This window comes from Curcuma longa, unplaced genomic scaffold, assembly GCF_044706935.1.
Source record: "Curcuma longa cultivar G26 ecotype Majalengka, Jawa Barat unplaced genomic scaffold, ITB_CL_G26_1.1 utg2646_np1212_2152390_RagTag, whole genome shotgun sequence".
Lineage (NCBI taxonomy): Eukaryota > Viridiplantae > Streptophyta > Magnoliopsida > Zingiberales > Zingiberaceae > Curcuma > Curcuma longa.
The window spans coordinates 168,412-187,810 of NW_027435599.1; the positions used below are offsets into that span (position 1 = coordinate 168,412).

General features: G+C 38.7%; 2 protein-coding genes across 2 annotated transcripts; both read left to right on the top strand.

Annotated features, from left to right (window-relative positions):
* Window positions 1-1,045: 1,045 nt before the first annotated feature.
* LOC141819858 (phosphatidylinositol/phosphatidylcholine transfer protein SFH2-like) lies at window positions 1,046-7,308 on the top strand. The gene is made up of 11 exons (XM_074707110.1): window positions 1,046-1,204; window positions 1,287-1,315; window positions 2,409-2,492; window positions 2,593-2,646; window positions 2,833-2,910; window positions 3,956-4,009; window positions 4,963-5,022; window positions 5,094-5,189; window positions 6,236-6,337; window positions 6,624-6,704; window positions 6,793-7,308. Exons 1-11 carry the CDS (start codon window positions 1,150-1,152, stop codon window positions 7,111-7,113), a joined length of 1,014 nt encoding a protein of 337 aa, XP_074563211.1. The 5' UTR covers window positions 1,046-1,149; the 3' UTR covers window positions 7,114-7,308.
* A 7,774-nt stretch (window positions 7,309-15,082) lies between these two features.
* Window positions 15,083-19,325, top strand: LOC141820037 (uncharacterized protein At4g37920). The gene is made up of 6 exons (XM_074707317.1): window positions 15,083-15,315; window positions 16,266-16,543; window positions 16,787-16,952; window positions 17,955-18,199; window positions 18,399-18,589; window positions 18,793-19,325. The coding sequence occupies exons 1-6, from the start codon at window positions 15,084-15,086 to the stop codon at window positions 18,986-18,988; spliced, it is 1,308 nt and encodes a 435-aa protein (XP_074563418.1). The 5' UTR covers window position 15,083; the 3' UTR covers window positions 18,989-19,325.
* The last annotated feature ends 74 nt before the right edge of the window (window positions 19,326-19,399 follow it).

Sequence of the window (19,399 nt, forward strand, 5' to 3'; positions counted from 1 at the left end):
CGGCCGGATTCCGGCCGATTTCGGCCGGAATCGGCCAACAGCGTCTCTGTCGCGTTTCTGGCCGGATTCCGGCCACAATCCGGCCGGAATCCGGTGCCAATGTGTGCGCCGTCGAGTTGCGCTTCCAACGAGTCCAAAATTAGGTCGGCTGTCGCGCACGGCGTCGCGCGGCGTTTGTATATATATATATATATATATATATATATATTGAATTTCCTTTTTTAACGAAGATTTAAATTTTAATAAAAAGGACTTTTTTTTACAATTAAAGAAAATAAGAAGAGATAGAGATAGATATTGTTCCACTTCAGTAGATGGTGAATAAGAATAAATCCACGCTGAGCTGATGTCAACCATTCTCGCGGCCGAAAGCTTCCGGATCTTACGTAATGGAATCTATATCTTCTATCGCCAATATCTTATTTACTAAATAATAATAATAATGATAATGCTCCTACGGAAATATGCCTCATAATTATAATTTTAATTAATCCTATCAACACCAGCCTAATCTCATAATCACCGCTCTAATTTAGGGGTTTAGTTCTTTAATTAAATCTTATGTAATCTCCCTCAAAGTTAAGTATCCACTTCAAAGCTGGAAGAATATTCCCATCGCAAGTGGTAGTTGACTCAATTATACGTCACAAAATTTTAAAAAATATGGGGGCCACTCTGCAAAAGTTTAATCATCACCATTTTTTTAAGCTAAATATTCTATATATTTACACCTTCCCTTTTTTTATAAAAAAAGTTAAGTAATATAATATTGTATTAGCTCATAAAAATACACATCCTATCAAATTTAATCAATACTATTACAAATCATTGTTTTTCAAAATTTTTTATATGTTTATTCAACTTTTAATATTCTCTCATACAAAGTTGTAATCTCTTGATTTCTATTTTCTTATTGTAAAGCTTGTTATGGAATAATATAATGAATATATAAATAAATATAATATTTTCCTAAATTAAAATTCCTACCTTTTTTTCCAATATAAATACACTGCCGAAATTTGAGAAGAAACGAGGGAGAAGACGAAGAATTATACTTCTCCTAACTCCGAAATCGCCCACTCCGTATCCGATTTGAAACCTAACCCTAGATTTAGCTCCTCCTCCTCCATCAGATCCGTCGCCGTCACAATGGGGATCGCCTCCCAGGACGCGATCACGCAGCTATCCCGGCTGGTGGACGGAGGTCTGTGTCTTTCCCCTTCTGGCTTCCTCAATCGTCTCGTTCTGATCTGGTTTTGACACTTGCACTGGTTGGGATTTGGCAGCGGAGGAGCCGTTGAAGGTTTCATTTCAGGTTTGCACTTGTCTCGCTAGATCTGCGTAGATACTTTGTTGGATTCAATAGTATTTTACGGTCTGCGTTTGATCTATGTGTAGTTTTACTTCATCTTAAACCTCTTCAACGAAACCCAGGAGTGTACTAACAGTTTTGCTAAGAAGAAATATACGAGTCCTTATTTTAAAAATAAAGAGTAGTGGACAGGAGAGGGAATTGCGCTTTTCATTCTAATACCTTTTCTTATTAGAGTAAGCTGCGAAGTAATTTGGATTTTTATCAGTTGATATCAAATGACTTGCGATTGATTTAGATCTTTCATATGATAAAAAGGAAATCGAGTTTTTGGATATTCCAGGGTCGTAGCTTCTATTGTATCCTCAAAGGTGATGGCTTGAAATTGCGCTCGTGTTTATATTTTTCTTGCGAGTTTTCTCCTAGTATAGAAACGAGCCTAATTGCTTGTGAAGTTCTAAAGTGAACATGTTCTTTTTTTGTAGTGTTACTTCCAAGGGGATAACTGTTTCCATTAAGTTATAAAACTCCTGCTTATGGAGGAAAGGAGTTTTGCATGGAATTGTCATGTATCATGTATGTTCATACCATTATATTTCAATGTCTCTAGCTGTGCTTACTAGTGGATGCGTGGGACAATCTCGTATGTTCTTTAAAGAGGCTCTGAGTAGGATGTTTGCATTTTTCTTTAAAAAAAAGTTAAAGCACTTGTATGCATCGTGCAACTTCTCTATTTCCTCAGATGTATTGGATGACAAAGTTCCTTTTCTCAACTGAGAATAAGTAACTTCTTGACATGTGCTGCATTTAATTCATAAAACAAAACCATCAGATCCTACAATGTGAGAAGAAATTTCAGAGAAGTGGTTAATATTGTTGCGCAATTCAGTTCCAAACCATGATCAACCACATCAAGAGCAAGATGAATTATCCTTTAATTGTTATCCTCTTAAGGATGGAAATCCATATTTCCTGATGCCCCTTTTCATAAATTCTTCAGCTTTTTCTTTCGTTGGTAGTGTTTTTATTTGACAGTGGTACAATTTTTTAATTTTTCTTCCATAAGATCACGACTCTTGCATTTTTCAATTTGCAGAATGTGCACCAAGGGTATCCAAATGAAACTCTGGCGCGCTTTCTTAAAGCCAGAGAGTGGAGTGTTCCTAAAGCACAGAAGATGGTATTCAGTTGGCTGCATGCATATTTATTTTCTTTTATCTGCCCAAGTAAAAACACCCTTTTGTTAGTTTTGAATTTCGAAATGTCCACTTCTATTGCAGCTGGTTGATTCTTTAAGCTGGAGAATCCAGAATCATATCGATGACATTCTGTCTGTAAGTTTCTCACTTGCCACACTCATGATTCCTACATGATGAAACAAATGGTTTCTAGGAGAACTACAAGAGCCTTTAAGTGCTGGAAGGTTCATATAAGAATGCATTAAAATGCCAACTGCACTAAATTAAATATGCTGCTGCGAATATGATACCATTCTCTAATGATTTTTCATTACCGTGCAGAAACCTATAACTCCAGTTGATTTGTACAGAGGGATTCGTGATTCACAGCTTATAGGGATGCCAGGATACACTAAGGAGGTATTGCTCATTTTCTGTGACCACATTTTTTATTATTGGTTTCATTTATCCACACTAAATACTGCTATCTTAGTTAATTGTTGTTCATCTCTGCCAAAGTCAGTTACAGATCCATCTCTCCTGGTGCACGTTGTGCCTTCCCAGTGATAAATCCTTTTTACTATTGGATGCTGGACTAAGTACCCACCTATTAATGAGTTTTGTCAAGCACTCTTGTGTCTGTTTATCTTTTTCTTTCAATAATTGAAAACCTTGTTTAATGTCATTCTGTAGTTTCTTAGGCGTTTTTATTCAAGGTTAATTGTTTTTGTATATCAAAGAATTGCAAGTCCGGCACATGAAGAACATCTGTAATAGAAAGAGTCAAGCCAAATGTTTTCCCGCATTTTTGTAGTCATTTTGAGATTGTAAAAGGGTAAGCATCTGTATTTAGCAAAACAGAGTCTGCAAAAAATATTTTGGTGCTTAATCTTTTATGGACGAATATATCTTTAGTTTGTAACATGTGTCATTGCAATTTAGAGGCAGCTCCTTCACCATGAGGTGTTGACTTAGGGAGACTAATGCTATTTGAAAGGATAATGAAGGGATAAAATCTGGATGCATTACATTTTTTTCTCTCCATTTTGTTTGCTTAGTTTGAATATCTAAGAGCAGATAGAACATCACTTTTTTTCTTTATTTTTTTATACAGGGGAAACATTATCAAATAGGTTTAGTTTTGGATAACAAGTCAGTGCTAAAAACTGAATATTTATTTGCACATTGAGTAGTATTAATTAAGAGTCACTACAATATTGTAAGTGTGTTCTATTCACAGTATAAAAAATAAGTTTAAAATCCATCTAATATATTTTTTCCATTGAATTTGCTATGTTCCTTGTCTTTTGTTGCTTCATTCATTGGTTACTTGGTAAATGCATTGTCATAAACTGAGGTAGAGATAAAATACATTGTGGAAAAATATCCAGGGGAAAATGGTTTTGCTTTAGTTCACTTGTTTGTATAATGATGCTTTCCTAATTATTACCTTCCTGTTGAACAGGGTCATCCTGTTTTTGCAGTAGGAGTTGGCCTTAGCACATACGAGAAAGCATCAGTAAGTTCTGTAAAATGCTTTTGTTGCAATCAATTTTTGGTTAATTACTTCATAATCTTCCCAGTAGAATAGAGACAGGGAGATGGATCTCTGTTAATTTTAGCTCTGAAAGTAAATGAATGACGAACATGAATTGTTAAATATGATCATTCTCCACTGATACTTCTGTTTTGAAACTAAAATGGCAACATCGACCCAACACACTGACCGAAGTGTAGAATTAGCAGGCAGATAAAGAAAATAAATCCAATTATTGTTTTACTTATTATTTCGATAATTATATTATTTGGAAGAAACACAATTGTATATTTACTTCCTGTAAGAGCGGACCTCAAGATGCAGAAAAGGGAGAATTCTGGGAATTCCATAGCTATGTGTGTGTGTGTGTGTGTGTGTGTGTTAGTGATTGACTTTACTAAAAATCATGGTCAATGAAAAATGTGAGTAGAAAATAAGCGGAACACATCCACCTTCCACAACCCTCCCCTCATTTGCTCCTCTCATGCAAACAACAATTGGTCCCCCCTCCCTGCGTTGCTCCTATTTCCATTTTTGTTGCTGTTGTCTAAAAGTTGCCTCTTGTTGGCCTCTGATGCTATCACTCGATGGAAGGAGTTGTTGGTTGTGTTGACTCTGTAGCCATGCCGGGTATATGGAAAATTAGATAGGTGTGTTGAATGGTATGACAGTGGGCGGTGGTGGTTTGGGGCAATGAAGCCATTGGTTGCTACTCGAGCACATTGCTGCCTATACCAAGATCAAGATTGGGAAGAAATGAGAGTATTAAAAACTTATTTTGCTTGTATCATACCAAACAGTAAAACATTCTTGATTTTCTTATGAATGTTTTCCTAAAAATAGTATTTTACACTAATATAATATTTTACCCTCAAACGTTCCAATTCTAGATTACAAATACAATCGTTCTTACTATTCATGCCATTTCCATCTAGGTTCATTACTATGTGCAATCACACCTTCAAATGAATGAGTATCGCGATCGTGTCATCTTGGTGAGCCTTTTATTCGACTGTTTAAAAAACCCTCTATCCTGTTCTTGTTCACTTACTTTCTTCTCTTGTAGCCTGCTGCATGTAAGAAGTACGGGCGGCATATTGGGACCTGTGTGAAAGTTTTGGATATGACTGGTTTGAAGCTTTCTGCCTTGAGTCAAATAAAGGTATTTTTCTCTTCTCTTGCATTATTTTTGTTTATTTGTTTCAGGTCAAATCTGGTTTTTTTATGACAATTATTCTAGTTGTAGTGAGTTATATACAGTTGAATCTTCCAGTCATGGTTGCTTCACAAACACTGGCAAGTGGTGTGCAAATCCTGGACTAAATGTGAAATACAATTATCCTAGGAAACATGGGGAATACTTAGGATTAAACTCCTTAAATTATATCTGTTTATTTGGTTCATAGAAATAACTATTATGTTCTCTATAAATTTTCATAAAATAATTATTTCTTAACTATTTCATCCTTTAGACAACATTTCGATTACCCCTAATAGAGTAATCATGTCAGATGTCTAGACATGTCGTTTGGTTTGCAAAGGTCAAATTGGTTGATCAGTTTGGATGGGTCAGTTGGATCAAACAATCTGGTTAAATCAGTTGGATCAAATGGTCCGATCGACCTACTTGAGTCAAATGGTTCAGTTGATCTAATCAATCAAGACAGCCAATGGGGGCCAGATGTGTTGATCGGGCTAGCCAGGCGAACCAACTGGTTGAGTTGAGCAAGTTAAGAAAATAATTATGTTTTATTTTTTTCTTAGATCATATTAAAAAAATAATTTCTTATTCTTCTTTCTTAATTCTATTTCACATATCAAACATTGTAAATGCGTTACACTTATTCATATATATAGGCTTGAGACATTATATTTCTTTGATCATATTAAAAAAATAATTTCTTATTCTTCTTTCTTAATTCTATTTCACATATCAAACATTGTAAATGCGTTACACTTATTCATATATATAGGCTTGAGACATTATGGAGTTATGAGTTTATGTGACAGTCACTGACACATCATTGAATTTTTGGGTAATGGATTCTGGGAACTCTTCCAAGTGCAAATAGGAACGAACTTAGCCAATGTAAATATGTCAAAACTGTAAACAGTATATTAACTGCTTAGTGATTCTTTAAGTAGGTATTTTGTTACTAATTAACACACACATCTTCCACCTTACATTGTTTGTTTATTTGCTTACAGTTATTAACCACCATATTCACTATTGACGACCTACATTATCCGGAGAAGACGGAGACTTATTATATCGTTAATGCTCCATATATATTCTCAGCCTGTTGGAAGGTATAAGATCAAAGATTTCTTTGTTCAGAATACTATATTTCTTCATCTCTTCTTTATAACAAAATTTTTATTTACCTACTATACCTTAATTATTTTTTAAAATGACCCATGTAATTTTATTTTTTTTATTTTCCTTTATACTCTTACAAGTATCATTGAAATATCTCTTATAGTTCAATATTATCCTTTTACCTCTCATCTGTTAGAAGTATTGTAGGAGTATTTAAAATAAATCCTAACAAAAATGTAAACTTAACTGCATATTTGAATTCTTTTGAATTGTCAGGTGGTGAAGCCTCTATTACAAGAAAGAACCAGAAGGAAAGTGAAAGTGTTGCAAGGCTGCGGCAGGGATGAGTTGCTGAAGGTAAGAAAAGGTTCCATTATTTTGAATGATCGATCGGGTTTGGTCAGACTCCAGATCGGAAAGTCCCTTTTTTTCACTGTCAATGCAGATAATGGACTATGCATCTCTACCCCATTTCTGCACGAGAGAGGGTTCCAGCTCATCTCGGCGTTCATCTTCCGGTCCCGACGACTGCTTCTCCCTGGATCATCCCTTCCATCAACAGCTCTACGGCTACATCAAGCAGCAAGCCGCGACGGACAACCTAGTCCCACCGTCAAAGCAAGGGTCTTTTCATGTAGACGTGCCCGAGCCAGACCCAGAAGGGATCCAGATCGTCAAGACCATCGAGACGGAGCTGCACAAGATCGGTGACCGCCGGAATGGGCTCAGTCACTCCCTGAGCGACCTTGAGATTGATAGCGCATGAAGTTGCCCACGGCGAAGAGTATCTTGATTTGTATGTTCATAGCCCGCGTATGAGTTATTTTTTGGGTGTAGATCAAGCACAAGCTCATGCGTTCCTTCGATAACGAGTCTCTAAAGTTCCAGCCATGTAAAGAGGGAGCAAGTTGGAGATGATCGTGTAACTTCTCTTCTTAATCGAGCCCGTCTTGTTTCGTTCGATCATGTATAATAACCCACACGCGGAAAGTGAACACAGAGAGATGAGAGCCAAAAAAAAAAAAAAAGTGAAGGGATCTGCTGAGGAATCACATCGGATCGCGAAGAAGAGGAATGGAGCAAGCCTTATGGCCCACCAGTCACCGGGAAAGGATAGGCTATTTTTGCACATCGCCCCTATTTTATTTCATAATTACAAAACATAAAGAGGTTTTATGCGTGGGTAATCTTTCAATTTGGGATTCGTATGGGCCATATTAAAGCACAGGAGAACAGTCTGAAACAGAGAGAGTATGAGCGGCACGAAGATGGTCGCTTTGGGAATTCCCTTCCCCAGCGCGATTCCTCTCGCATCCTCTCTCGTCCATCTCTCGCTTCTTGGTAAGCATGCCGCCGTGCGACTTGCTCCTCTCGCCGCCTCTTCCTGCTGTAGTGCCCTCTTCCCCTCCACCAGCACACCGCACACTTATGGCGGCAGCAGTAGCAGCAGTAGCGACAGAAGGAAACTACGGCGCAGATACCGCCGTATACTTCTTCGGAGTAAGATTTTGCTGCCCCTTTCCTTTGTACACTTTATATCGAGGTGCTTTGTTGATCGGCGTGTTGTTGCTTATCGTGTGTTTGCCAAAATGCCTAGCTAGTCTAACTTGAAAATGCCACATTGTGTTTGGCATAATTTTAGTCGATCGGTGATTTTATTAAATTTTAACGATTAAATTTGGAAAATAAAAATCCCTTCGCATCTAAACTCATAAGGAAATTTCAAGGATAAATACTCCAAATCAAACGTCAAGACTAATTATCAAACGATTCTTCAACGTTCCAAAGCCTCAATCTATTGAACATTACATATACATGCACACGAATTTTTAAAAAAAAGGATTGAGGCATGTCACACACAACGTTATGCCTCCCACCCACCAACACACACTACATAGAAAGGCAACATCATCTAAAAGCATGAGTAAATTGGAAATCTGGGTCGTTGGATCTGTAAGGATCTGAACATCTGAATTTTAAAAAAAAAGTAAATAGAAATTCTTGCGCATTAATTTTCATGTCGCTTAAAGTTTCTGTGCCGAATCAAATATAGTATGAGAAACAGTAGGCCAATGAGAATAACCATGATTGTCACCATCCATAAGAGCAGCCAGCGTGGAAACGGGATCGCCAAGCGGGAGAAGGCAGCGAGCACAAGGAGCACCGCCGAGAAGCCCATCACCGTCTCCTGCACCATCGGGAGTTCCGCGCCGGGGTGGCTCCAGCAGGAGTAAATGATGAGGCCGATGATGCTGACGACGCTAACGAAGGAGAGGACGGGTTCGATGGCGTAGAGGATGGCCCAGTCAGGATCGATCGGGTGGGGGATCGTTGCGATAAGAGTGAAGGAGATGGTGAGGAAGGCGGGTATGAGATCTTGGATCTTGAAGCCCCTCTCGACTAAGCCTCTGTTTGGATCGGGTGAGGGACGGTTCATTAATGGAAGGGGAAGGAAGGGGAAGGGAGGAGAAGGGAAGGGAAGGGAGGAGAAGATCAATAACTTTGTTTGGGAGGAAAGGGAGGTTAAAAGGAAAGGATTTGGAAGTTAAAAATATAAAAAGTCAAAAATCTCCTTTTTACCTCTTCTTCCCCGACATCTCGCCAGATTCTCCTCGCGAGCAGCGGAGAGGGGGCAGCCGAGCCCCCGCCCGGGCGGTCCCTCCCAACGCCTGCAGAGGCGCCGATCGGCACGCGACCACCGGGCGCAGTGGCCGGCCGGTGGAGAGAAGAAGAGGGGGTGGAGGACGAGGTCGGCGGTGGGAGGGGAAGGCGCATGCGTGCGAGGGTACGCTCGAGGTAGAAATCGCCGCGGACGACGCCGGCGATGTGGCTGATGGCAGCGAAGTAGGCGTCCTTCGAAGAGGAATGGACGACCGGCGCCGGAGGGCGAACGAGTGGAGGCAGCAGCGGCGGAGGAGCTACGCGAGCGGAGCATCGGCGAGAGCGGGAGTGGACGCGTCCCCTTCGCAGTGGGTAAAATTGGAATAAACATCCGTTCCCCTTCCTTACACCCCGATTTGGGGTGTAAGAAATTATAACTATTCCTGAGCATGGAAGGGGAAGTGTTCCCCTTCTTTCCCCTTCCCCTCCTTACCTCACCTCATCCCAAACAGAGGTAAAATTTTTTTTTCCCCTTCCTTACCTTTCCCTCCCTTTCCCTCACCTCCTCCCAAACAGAGCATAAGGCTTGGAGGAGTACTGTTAGCTTTGTGAAGATGTCGATGACTCGGTGGGGTATTGGAGGATTGCTCATGTGGACAGACGGAGGTAGAGTTCGGGCTGGGATATCGATGATTAGGTGGCTTATAGAAGGACTGTTCATGAGGACGGACAGCGGCGGAGTTCGGGCGGGGACATCGATGATTAGGTAGCTTATAGGACGACTGTTTATAGGGATGAACGGCGGCGGAGTTCGGCTGGGGACGTCGATGACTTGGTGGCCTATAGGAGAACTGTTCATGGGGACGGACGGCAGTAGAGTTGGGGAGCTGGTCATGTCCGATGATGGGGGATCGGAGCTAGCAAGGGGATGGAATGTGGAGAGAGAAGGAAGAGAACACAGTTTATATGCCAGATCGAATGCACGTAGGAGTCGCCCAGGAAGGCAGGAAGAAGCATGATAATGATAATCAGGATGGAAGAAGCATGATAATGATAGCCAATGAATGAATAAGGTACACAATAAGTTAGAACTAAGGTACATCTAGTTTGGAAGGTGCACAATGAGTTAATCAGGATGGAAGAAGCATTAATGATAGCCAATGTTAAGGTACACAATAAGTTAGAAGTTTACTAAGGTACATCTAGTTTGGAAGGTGCACAATGAGTTCGGAAGTTGATCAAGGTACGCAATGAGTTTACAGTGAGTTCCGAAGTTGAGAGAAAGCAAAAGTAGTCCAGTAATATAAAAATATAATCTACGAAGTTCGTGACCAAAGCAAGAGTAGTCCATTACAATAAAAATATAATCTAATCAAATTAATCAAAATTTAAATATCGATTAATTTAATTAAAAATTTTAAATATTATGAAAAATTTATTGATTAGTTAGAGATTTATAAATTTATTTATTTGATTTAACTTAATAAAAAATTTTAAAATCAAAATTGAATCGAATTAATTGACACAATCCATTTTTTAAAAAAATAATAAAATTCTGAAATAATCAAATTAAAATTTTAAATTCGATCGATTCAATTGATTTATTAATTTAATCAAATTTTTACTCACTTCTATTTTCAAATTATTTTGATGATATATTTGAATTTTGGAACAATTACAAATATTTATCTATTTACTTAAATATTTAAACTGTCACTAATTATAATTAACAAGAGTAACTTGCAATATAATTGTTTTTATATTATATTTTAAATTTTATATTACAATTTGATTTGTATTTAATTAGGAAGAACATACAAGTTAAGCACAAGTTTATAGAAATTAGGGGGCATTTGGTTTCTTCATTTTTTTATTTTTACTTTCTTATTTTTTAAAAAATAATTGTTGTTTACTTTATATTTTTCAATTTCATTCTCTAAAAAATAAAAAATCATTTTTTAAAAAATTAAAAAAATAATAAAATATTATTTTCCGAAAAAAAATGAAAATTACGGGAAAATAAAAAACGCAACTACAGTAATTACGTTTTTTAATTTTCTTCTTTTTCGACTAGGTCCCGCCAATGGAGAAACCCGCACACGGTAGGCATCACGCGACCTAGAAGCAGAGGAAGACCGACCGTGGCCGTAAGTAGGCACCACGCGACCTAGAAGCAGAGGAAGACCGACCGTGGCCGTAAGAGTGAGCGCGATGGCGAGTGGCGGCGAGTCGAAGAAGGAAGGCGGCGCCACGCGAGCGGCCTCCGCTGCCTCCTCGAAGCCCTGCGACGCCTGCGGCCTCTCCCCCGCTATCCTCCACTGCCGCGCCGACGCTGCCTTCCTCTGCGGCGCCTGCGATGCCACTGTTCACGGCGCCAACGGCCTGGCCTCCCGCCACGCTCGCGCTTGGCTCTGCGAGGTCTGCGAGGTTGCCCCCGCCGTTGAGATATGGAGGAAGGGAGGAAGGGAGGAAGGGAGGAGGTCAATCTTAGTCACGACGAGCACCGCCCTTGGAACGTTCCCGAGCTTTCCCTCCTTCCAGGCCCTGGAATTCTTCTCGATGGAGGAGGAAATCAGCCGGGCGACCTTTCGGGGAAGGGAGCCGTCGAAATCGGCCGCATCAACGACCATCAGAATGATGGAGCAAGCGCCGGCAGGGGAGACCATCTTGGGGCTGACCATGTGGTCGAAGTCGAAGTCGGGAAGGAGGTTCTCGGAAGAGGGGTTCTTAACGCGGCCGTAATGGCGAAGGGAGTGACAGCGGGTGCAGACCAGAGGCCGAGGAGGCTGATCGGGGACTCGATAGCATCCTCCTCGGAGGGCGGACGGAGAGGGGAGGAAGTGGCTCAGCGGCGGAGGAGGATGGGCGGTGGAATGGAAAGAATAAGAGGAGAAGAGAAGAGTGGCGGCTTTGCTGAAGAAGGAAGGAGGAGGAGGAAGTGGAACTTGAAGGGCTTGGAGAATCATAGAAGTAGCGGAAGTGAGCGAGAGAGGACGGCGGGAGATGGTGAGAGCTTCCGGGCAAGCAAGAGCATTGTTGTGACTTGTGACTTCTCTCTTATGCAAAAAAGGTGAAGTCCGTCACCCTAACGGTCACATACGATCGGTCCCATGACGTAGGAGATATTGTCTGACTTCGTCAGGATTCGAATCTTTGTCCTCTTCTATAAATCTACTACGTCGTAACCAACTCAGCTATGCCCTGGAGCGACTTACGATTTCTCTCTTGCTTGGCCAGAAGGTGTTTGATGTTTTGAGGTAAAGACGGCGGCTTCAGTTCGACCTTCTTTTTTGGGCTGGGTCTGATTTATTAATTTAGCATTCAACTATCAAGCGGCCACATCTTATGTTCAAATTTTTTACTTCTTCTAGTGAAATCCAACATCCAAGAACACTCCAGTCAGTTTCACTATCATATGTAAAATAATATCTTAACAAATTAAATATATTTTTTAATTTTTTTAAAAAAATAAAAAATAATATATCATACTAAATATATTTTTTATTTTTAAAAAATTATATCAGAAAATAAAAAAAAAAAAATTCTAAACCAAACGGTCCTTAAATTTCTAAATAAAATAAAAAACAATCACATCAAATACTATGACCATCACATCATCGAGATATTTAAGATAAATGGTATTTTGTAGGGATTGAGAAGTGGATGCGCGCGGGGACATGGTGGATGACGGCGTTGTACTTGCCCATGGTAAAAGATACTTTTGGATCTGTCTTTGTTCCGCCTCCTCTGTTAGCAGTAAAAAATAAAATTTATCATTTTAATAATTTTACATGATAGATTTTATAATTATTTATAACAAAATAAATTAAAAAATTATATGAGATATTATTTTAACTTTATTAAAATTTAATTTTATCCATTGTTATAAATCTATCCTATAGTAATTAACTCAATTATAGTAATCAACTCAATTATACCCCGTGAGTACTCTAGTACCTCTCCACTATTTATCTTATTGTTCCAATCAATGTATGTTAAAAAATTTATTAGAGATAATAAAAATTATAAAATTATTAAATATAAAAAAATTATCTTATCTAATTTGTCGAGATAGTCTTACTTGCTAAATTCAAGTTGCGAAGGCTGAATGATTATATTGCTTTGAAGGTGAGTTGGTCGAATGTCAAGTTAAATTTTTTAGTTTTTTAGCTGGTCAAGTGTCGAGCTTAGTTGTCGAATGCTCAAGATGGTCAAGTGTTGAGCCAAACTATCAGTTCTGAGCTAAGCTACAAAGTGTCCGAGCTGGTCAAGTGTTGAGTTAGCTGAGTGCTCGAGCTACTATATGGCTTAGGTAAGGAGGTCGAGTTGGAAGGCTGGTAGGGAAGTTTGAGTTGAGCAGAGTTGTTGAGCCGTTGAGCCATGAGATTAGGCAGAGTTGTGCTAAACTACCAAGTCAAAAGGCCAAGTAAGGAGGTGTTGAGCAGGTAGGCAAAATTGGGTTATCGAGATGAGAGGCAAGATTGTTGAGCGTGAGAAAAGTCGTGCATTGCTGAGGCATTGAATATAGTATTTTTAAAACAGATTCGTCTCCTTCGACAATGCTTTGAAGTTACTGTTAGAATTAGCCCTTAGTGTCAATTCGGATTGAGTTGGACTCGAGTTGGACTCAAGTCAACTCAGATTGTGTGAGACTCGAGTTAGACTCAAGTCAATTTCGGATTCATCAAAGATCATCATGCATGAGATGCATGATCATTAAAAAGCTGTATGATCTTCCTTAAAAGAAGAGAAAGATTATCATGCATGAGATGCATGCATGATCTTCATTAAAAGAGGAGAAAGATCTTCATGCATGAAATGCATGGGAATTAATAAAGTATTAATTTCGTGGATCACTAAAAGTCAAGAAAACCCTTCATCCTTCATATCTCATGGTGGGATATAAAAAGGGGTGAGAGGCTCTTGATGAAGGGGTTGTTGGATGCTCTTGCTCTCCCTCTTCCTCTTCTCTTCCACCTTTGGCCGAAATCTCCTTTGTGGCTAGCACCACAGTTGGGTTCTTCTCCATATTAGTGTTCGTGTGGATACCGTGGAGGTACGAACGCACTGATCGTGCTGAGATCCGTCGACCTTGAAAGCAAAGAGTTGCTGTCGGGATTGCGAAAGGCACGCATCGAAGGTAACCTCGATTCTAGTAGGTAGAATCGTCAAACAAGTATGCTTTTCGCATGAATTTTCTCGAGGGATCCTATTTTCCGTTGCGTTATATGCGTTTTAATCAGTTTTTCGCGCATATAAATCCCTACAGTTACGTTAGATATTAATTTTTTAAGAAACAACGTGGCGACCACATAGACAACTAAACATTAATTATTTATGGTGAACTGAGTATATACTCAAGCACTATCACGAAAAGGTTATAGAGAAAAAATGCACAATAGGAAGATTTTTAAAGATAAAAGTGGATGGAGTTTTTGTTTAACGTCTGTATTTTCTATCCAAGGTCGCTTCTTTTTATATAGGAGCTCAAACCCATAGCAATATTAAATAGCTTAACAAAGGTCGCTTCTGTCCGATTTGAAATGCAAGCTGCTGATCACTAATGATCGGCCGTTTTTATATAGGTGGTTAAAGATCCATTATTAATGTAGACCATTACATGCTCGACTATTAATGCATCTAATGCGTCTTTTACTCATTTGAGTATCTAGCAAAATAAATTCTAGTGACAAAATATAGATTGATTTATTTGGATAAATTTTGCTTTTGATCGATTTAACATTCAACGTATATAAGTAGTGCTCGCACACGAATTCACTTGTGTTCAATAAAATTCGAGCTTTAGATTTGCACATGCTCATATATAATAACATGTCTTGTTTCGTTCGATTATATATAAAACCCACACTAGAAAGTGTTCAATAGAATATAGCAAAAAAAAATGAGGGATCTGCTGATGGATCGGGAAGTGAGGAAGAGGAATGGCTCGAACCTTATGATCCACCAGTTGCCGGGCAGCTGCGCTTGCAGTGGAGAGGCCACGTTTGCACATCGCCCCTATTTTATTTCATAATTACAGAATTTAAACAGGCTTTATGAGTGGGTAATCTTTCAATTAGGCCTTCGTATGGCCCAAATAGAAGCAGACATAGAACAGCCGGTAACAGAGAGAGTATGAGCGGCACGAAGATGCTCGCTTTGGGAATTCCCATCCCCCAGCTCGAGTCCTTTCGCCTCCTTCCTCGTCCATCGCTCGCTTCTTGTAAGCATGCCGCCGTGCGCTTTGCTCCTCTCCTCGCCTCTTCCTGCTCTAGTGTCCTCTTCCCCTCCACCAGCACACCGCACACTGATGGCGGCAGCAGCATAAGGAAACTACGGCGGAGATACCGCCGTATACTTCTTCGAAGTAAGATTTCGCTACCCTTTTCCTTTGTACACTTTATATTGACGCGCTTTGTTGATTGGCGTGTTGTTGCTTATCGTGTGTTTGCTAAAATGCCTAGCTAGTTTAACTTGAAAATGCCACCTTGTGACATGGCTGTTCCTTTTTTTTCCCTTCCTCTCAAATTTTAGAATATATGGATGATGAACTTTTTCTTTGGTTATGTGGTGACCATTCCTGTTCTTTTTTAATTTTGTATTTCAATTTTCCTTTTCCTAGAATGTAAATTTTTCCCTTTGTTAAGATGATAGCTTTTAGAAAATTATGTGTAGGGATTATGATTCTTTTGATCACATTTCCCTTCTCTGTCAGCGCCTACCTGTTTCTTGTTGGTATCGTATTAAAACAATTTCAATTTCATTGAATGAAATATAAAGTTGCATTTGGTCTTATTTAAAACAAGAGATATGATGAAACAATTAACAAATTTAATGGGTGGGCAAGCCTAAATTCACATTCCTAAGGCAAGGAATCTCAAATCCACATAATATGGAAGTGTTGCCTCTATTGCCAATGCGTTGTGTGGAAGTCTGCTATAGATCCTTGCAATGTTGAACAACCAAATAATATAATCATGAAAATATGGAAAAAGAAGGATAGAGGGAGGACCCTAGGGCATGGTTCTTTAACATAAAGAGCAAAAGCCTTGTAAGGCACGTATTAGAGTAGAGTTGTATCCTGCTTAAAAGTAGTATCCTTCATTCAAAATTTAAATTTAAAATAAATTAAAAAACTGAATTATATTTTTAATCTTGAGTTTTCCAAATAAAAAAACCTCAACACGTCCATTATTCTGTATACAAATTCGTTGATTTTTCTATTATGAGTTAGCAGGAGTAGTGCTTTAAATTCTGTCATGTATGATGGATTAGCTAGTTATTGTGGAATGTTGAACTAAAAATCTGAAACTACAGATTGTGTGGCAAGTAATTTGGTCACTGACAATTTAGAGAAGCAAAGTGAAGTTGAAGTTGCAAATGGGTACACTATGACACAGTTCTGTGACAAAATGATCGAGTTCTTTATGCACGAGAAACCACAAACAAAGGATTGGAGGAAAATCTTGGTGTTTAGGGATGATTGGAAGAAGTACAGGGTGAACTTCTTTGACCGATGTCGAATACGTGCGGATACTGAAAATGATCCAGTTATGAAGCAGAAGTTGATATCATTTGCCAGGAAACTGAAGAAGGTAAACACCCCTCTTGTCCTCTCTACTTGATCTTTTTATTGTTTGCTATTAAGCTCGATACAAGTGTTGCACATTTTTCAGTCATGATGCAAAATGAGTCTGTTTAAAATTACTGTGAAAGAATGAGATTGAGCTGCAACTATTGGTAAATTTGAGACATTAATCTCTATTCGCTAATTTAATGTGTTTGTGTTCCTCGAAGATGTTTGAGTTCCTTGTGATTGATTTTCACATTGACCACAGATAGATGACGAAGTAGATAAACATATGGAACTTCTTAAGGAGATTCAAGAAAATCCTCTGGACATCAATGCTATTGTTGCCCAGAGGAGAAACAAATTCACCAGTGACTTCTTTCATCATCTCAATATACTACAAGAATCCCTTGACAGCCTGGAGGATCGCGATGGTAATTAGATTTGCATGCTAAATAATGTTTCACATCTAGTTGGTCAGCCTCCAAAAGGCTCCATAAATGTGGTTTTTGGTACCTTATCTACTGTTAAATGGAAGTTTTACCCCCAGTATTATGGGATTTAATGGGATGCACCATGATTGGTTCTCTTGCTTGATGGGTTGATGAAACTTAAATTCCCATATGGAGTGGGATTATGAATCCCATGTAGGAGATGAGATTGATAACTTTCACAGATCAAGATATTGTTCATTATAAACTTTTATCTTAGTTAACTAGGTTGATTCATGTCTGAAATCATTATATTTTAGAAACCAACAATTTAATTGACATGGAAAACATGATTTCCTTCCTTGATACACCAAACATGATTTTGAAATATCTTATGTTGTCTTTGCCAAGAATAATTTCTCTGAGGCACAACTATCCTAAGGGTTTGAATCTCTAGAACGAACAAGAAGTGTTTGGCATAACTATCCTAAGAGTTTGAACCTCTAGAACAAACAAGGAGAAGTGTTTGGCTTAACTATCCTGAGAGTCTGAACCCTAAACCTCTAGAACAAACGAGACATGTTTGGTTTCTTTGTTGCTAAATGTTTAGCTGCTACATATGTTCAAAACATACCTGCACATGCTTTCTTTTTCTTGTATTCTTTTGATTACTAGTTTTTAAGGTAATAGAACCCACCCGTCTCTCTTCCGTTTTCTTCATATTGCTTTAAGCAATTCATAATTCTTGCAATTCTAATGGGTGTGTGTCAAGGGGATACTTTATTATTGAGGTTTTGTAAGCAGTCTCATTGCATCAATTCAGTGACTTCTAGGTGTGTCAGTAGATGTATTGTAAAGCTGATACTGTTTGTATGTTTGACATCTAATTGATTTCAGTTAGACTTTGGTTATCATCTTGCAATTACTGTCAATGACCTTGTGATGTAGTTTTCCTTCTGAACTTGAATCTTAAGAAATGCCTATTACGAAATGCTTCTTATGCAGGAATAGCCAGGCTTGGAGCTAAATGCTTGTCTGCTGTAAGTGCATATGACAACACAATTGAAAACTCAGAGATACTGGAAACAGCACAATCAAAGTTCAATGATATTCTAAATTCCCCTTCGTTGGACGAAGCATGTGAAAAGATTAAGAGCCTTGGGAAGGCAAAGGAACTGGACTCATCTTTGATTCTTCTGATAAATAGAACTTGGGCAGTAGCAAAAGAATCCCCCACAATGAGGAACGAGGTGAGACTTGGAAATTTTGCAGGGTTTCTGTGTTATTCACATATATAGCCCAAAAAAAATTCTATGGATTCCTTATGTTGTCTGTTAACAACCAAAGAAACAGGAAGGAAAAAATGCTAACAATAAGCTTATTATCCTTTCATCTTTGTTATTCAGTTGTAGATGATATCAGGATGAGAGTATTTGTTCACCATTGCAGGTTAAAGACATTATGCATCACATATATATGGCAACAAAAAAAAGCCTCAAAAGCATTGCGCCTCCTGAGATTAAGTTATTGAAGTATTTGTTGAACATAACTGATCCTGAAGAGCGATTTATGGCACTTGCCACTGCTTTCTCTCCTGGAAATGAATGCGATGCCAAAGTTACTGATGATGTTATATACACGTAAGTAATTGTCTTCTTGCCTCCCACCCCATGTAAAATCTCACATGATTAGCTTGTAGTCAGATCCTTAATTTAATTTCTCGTATAATCTTTATGATTCATATTTGACTAACTTGTTATGACTTATGAGCTTCAAAGTGTAGATTTTTTCAGTAAGCAATCTGAAATTGAACTTTCCTTGATGTCTATGTTTTGTTTCTCAGAACTCCCAAGGAACTGCACAAATGGATTAAGATAATGCTTGACGCCTATCATTTAAATAAAGAGGAGACAGACTTGACGGAAGCAAGGAAAATGAGTGATCCAGTGGTAATCCAACGACTTTTCGTTCTAAAGGAAACAATCGAGGAAGAATACTTAGGGCAACCTTCTGATAAGCAAGACCAAGAAACCGACTAAAACACACGTATCTAGTATACATTATGGTTTCCATATCAAGACAGCGAGTGAGTCCCAATATGATCTTACATATTTTGAATATGTTCTCTGAATCAAAAACAACAGGGTTGGTGTTCAATCATAATGCTGACTAAAGATCATCATCCACACTGGATTGGAAGGTTAGAATAATTAGTAGTTTCAGATTTTCAAGCACTCGCAATACGATTTAAAAGATGATTGTGTATCCCTTTTGCTGTTGACTTTGTGAGATGCTTAGAGGTGGTTCTTGTGAAGCATTTGTGTTCCATGCTTATACTCTTTTATCTCCCTTTGCTTGCAAGATCTTTAAGAATGTTAATTGTAGCTTTTTAAGATCCAAACTGACCATTTGATCCACTGGTTCGGTCTAAAGGAATGCCTAATTAGTCT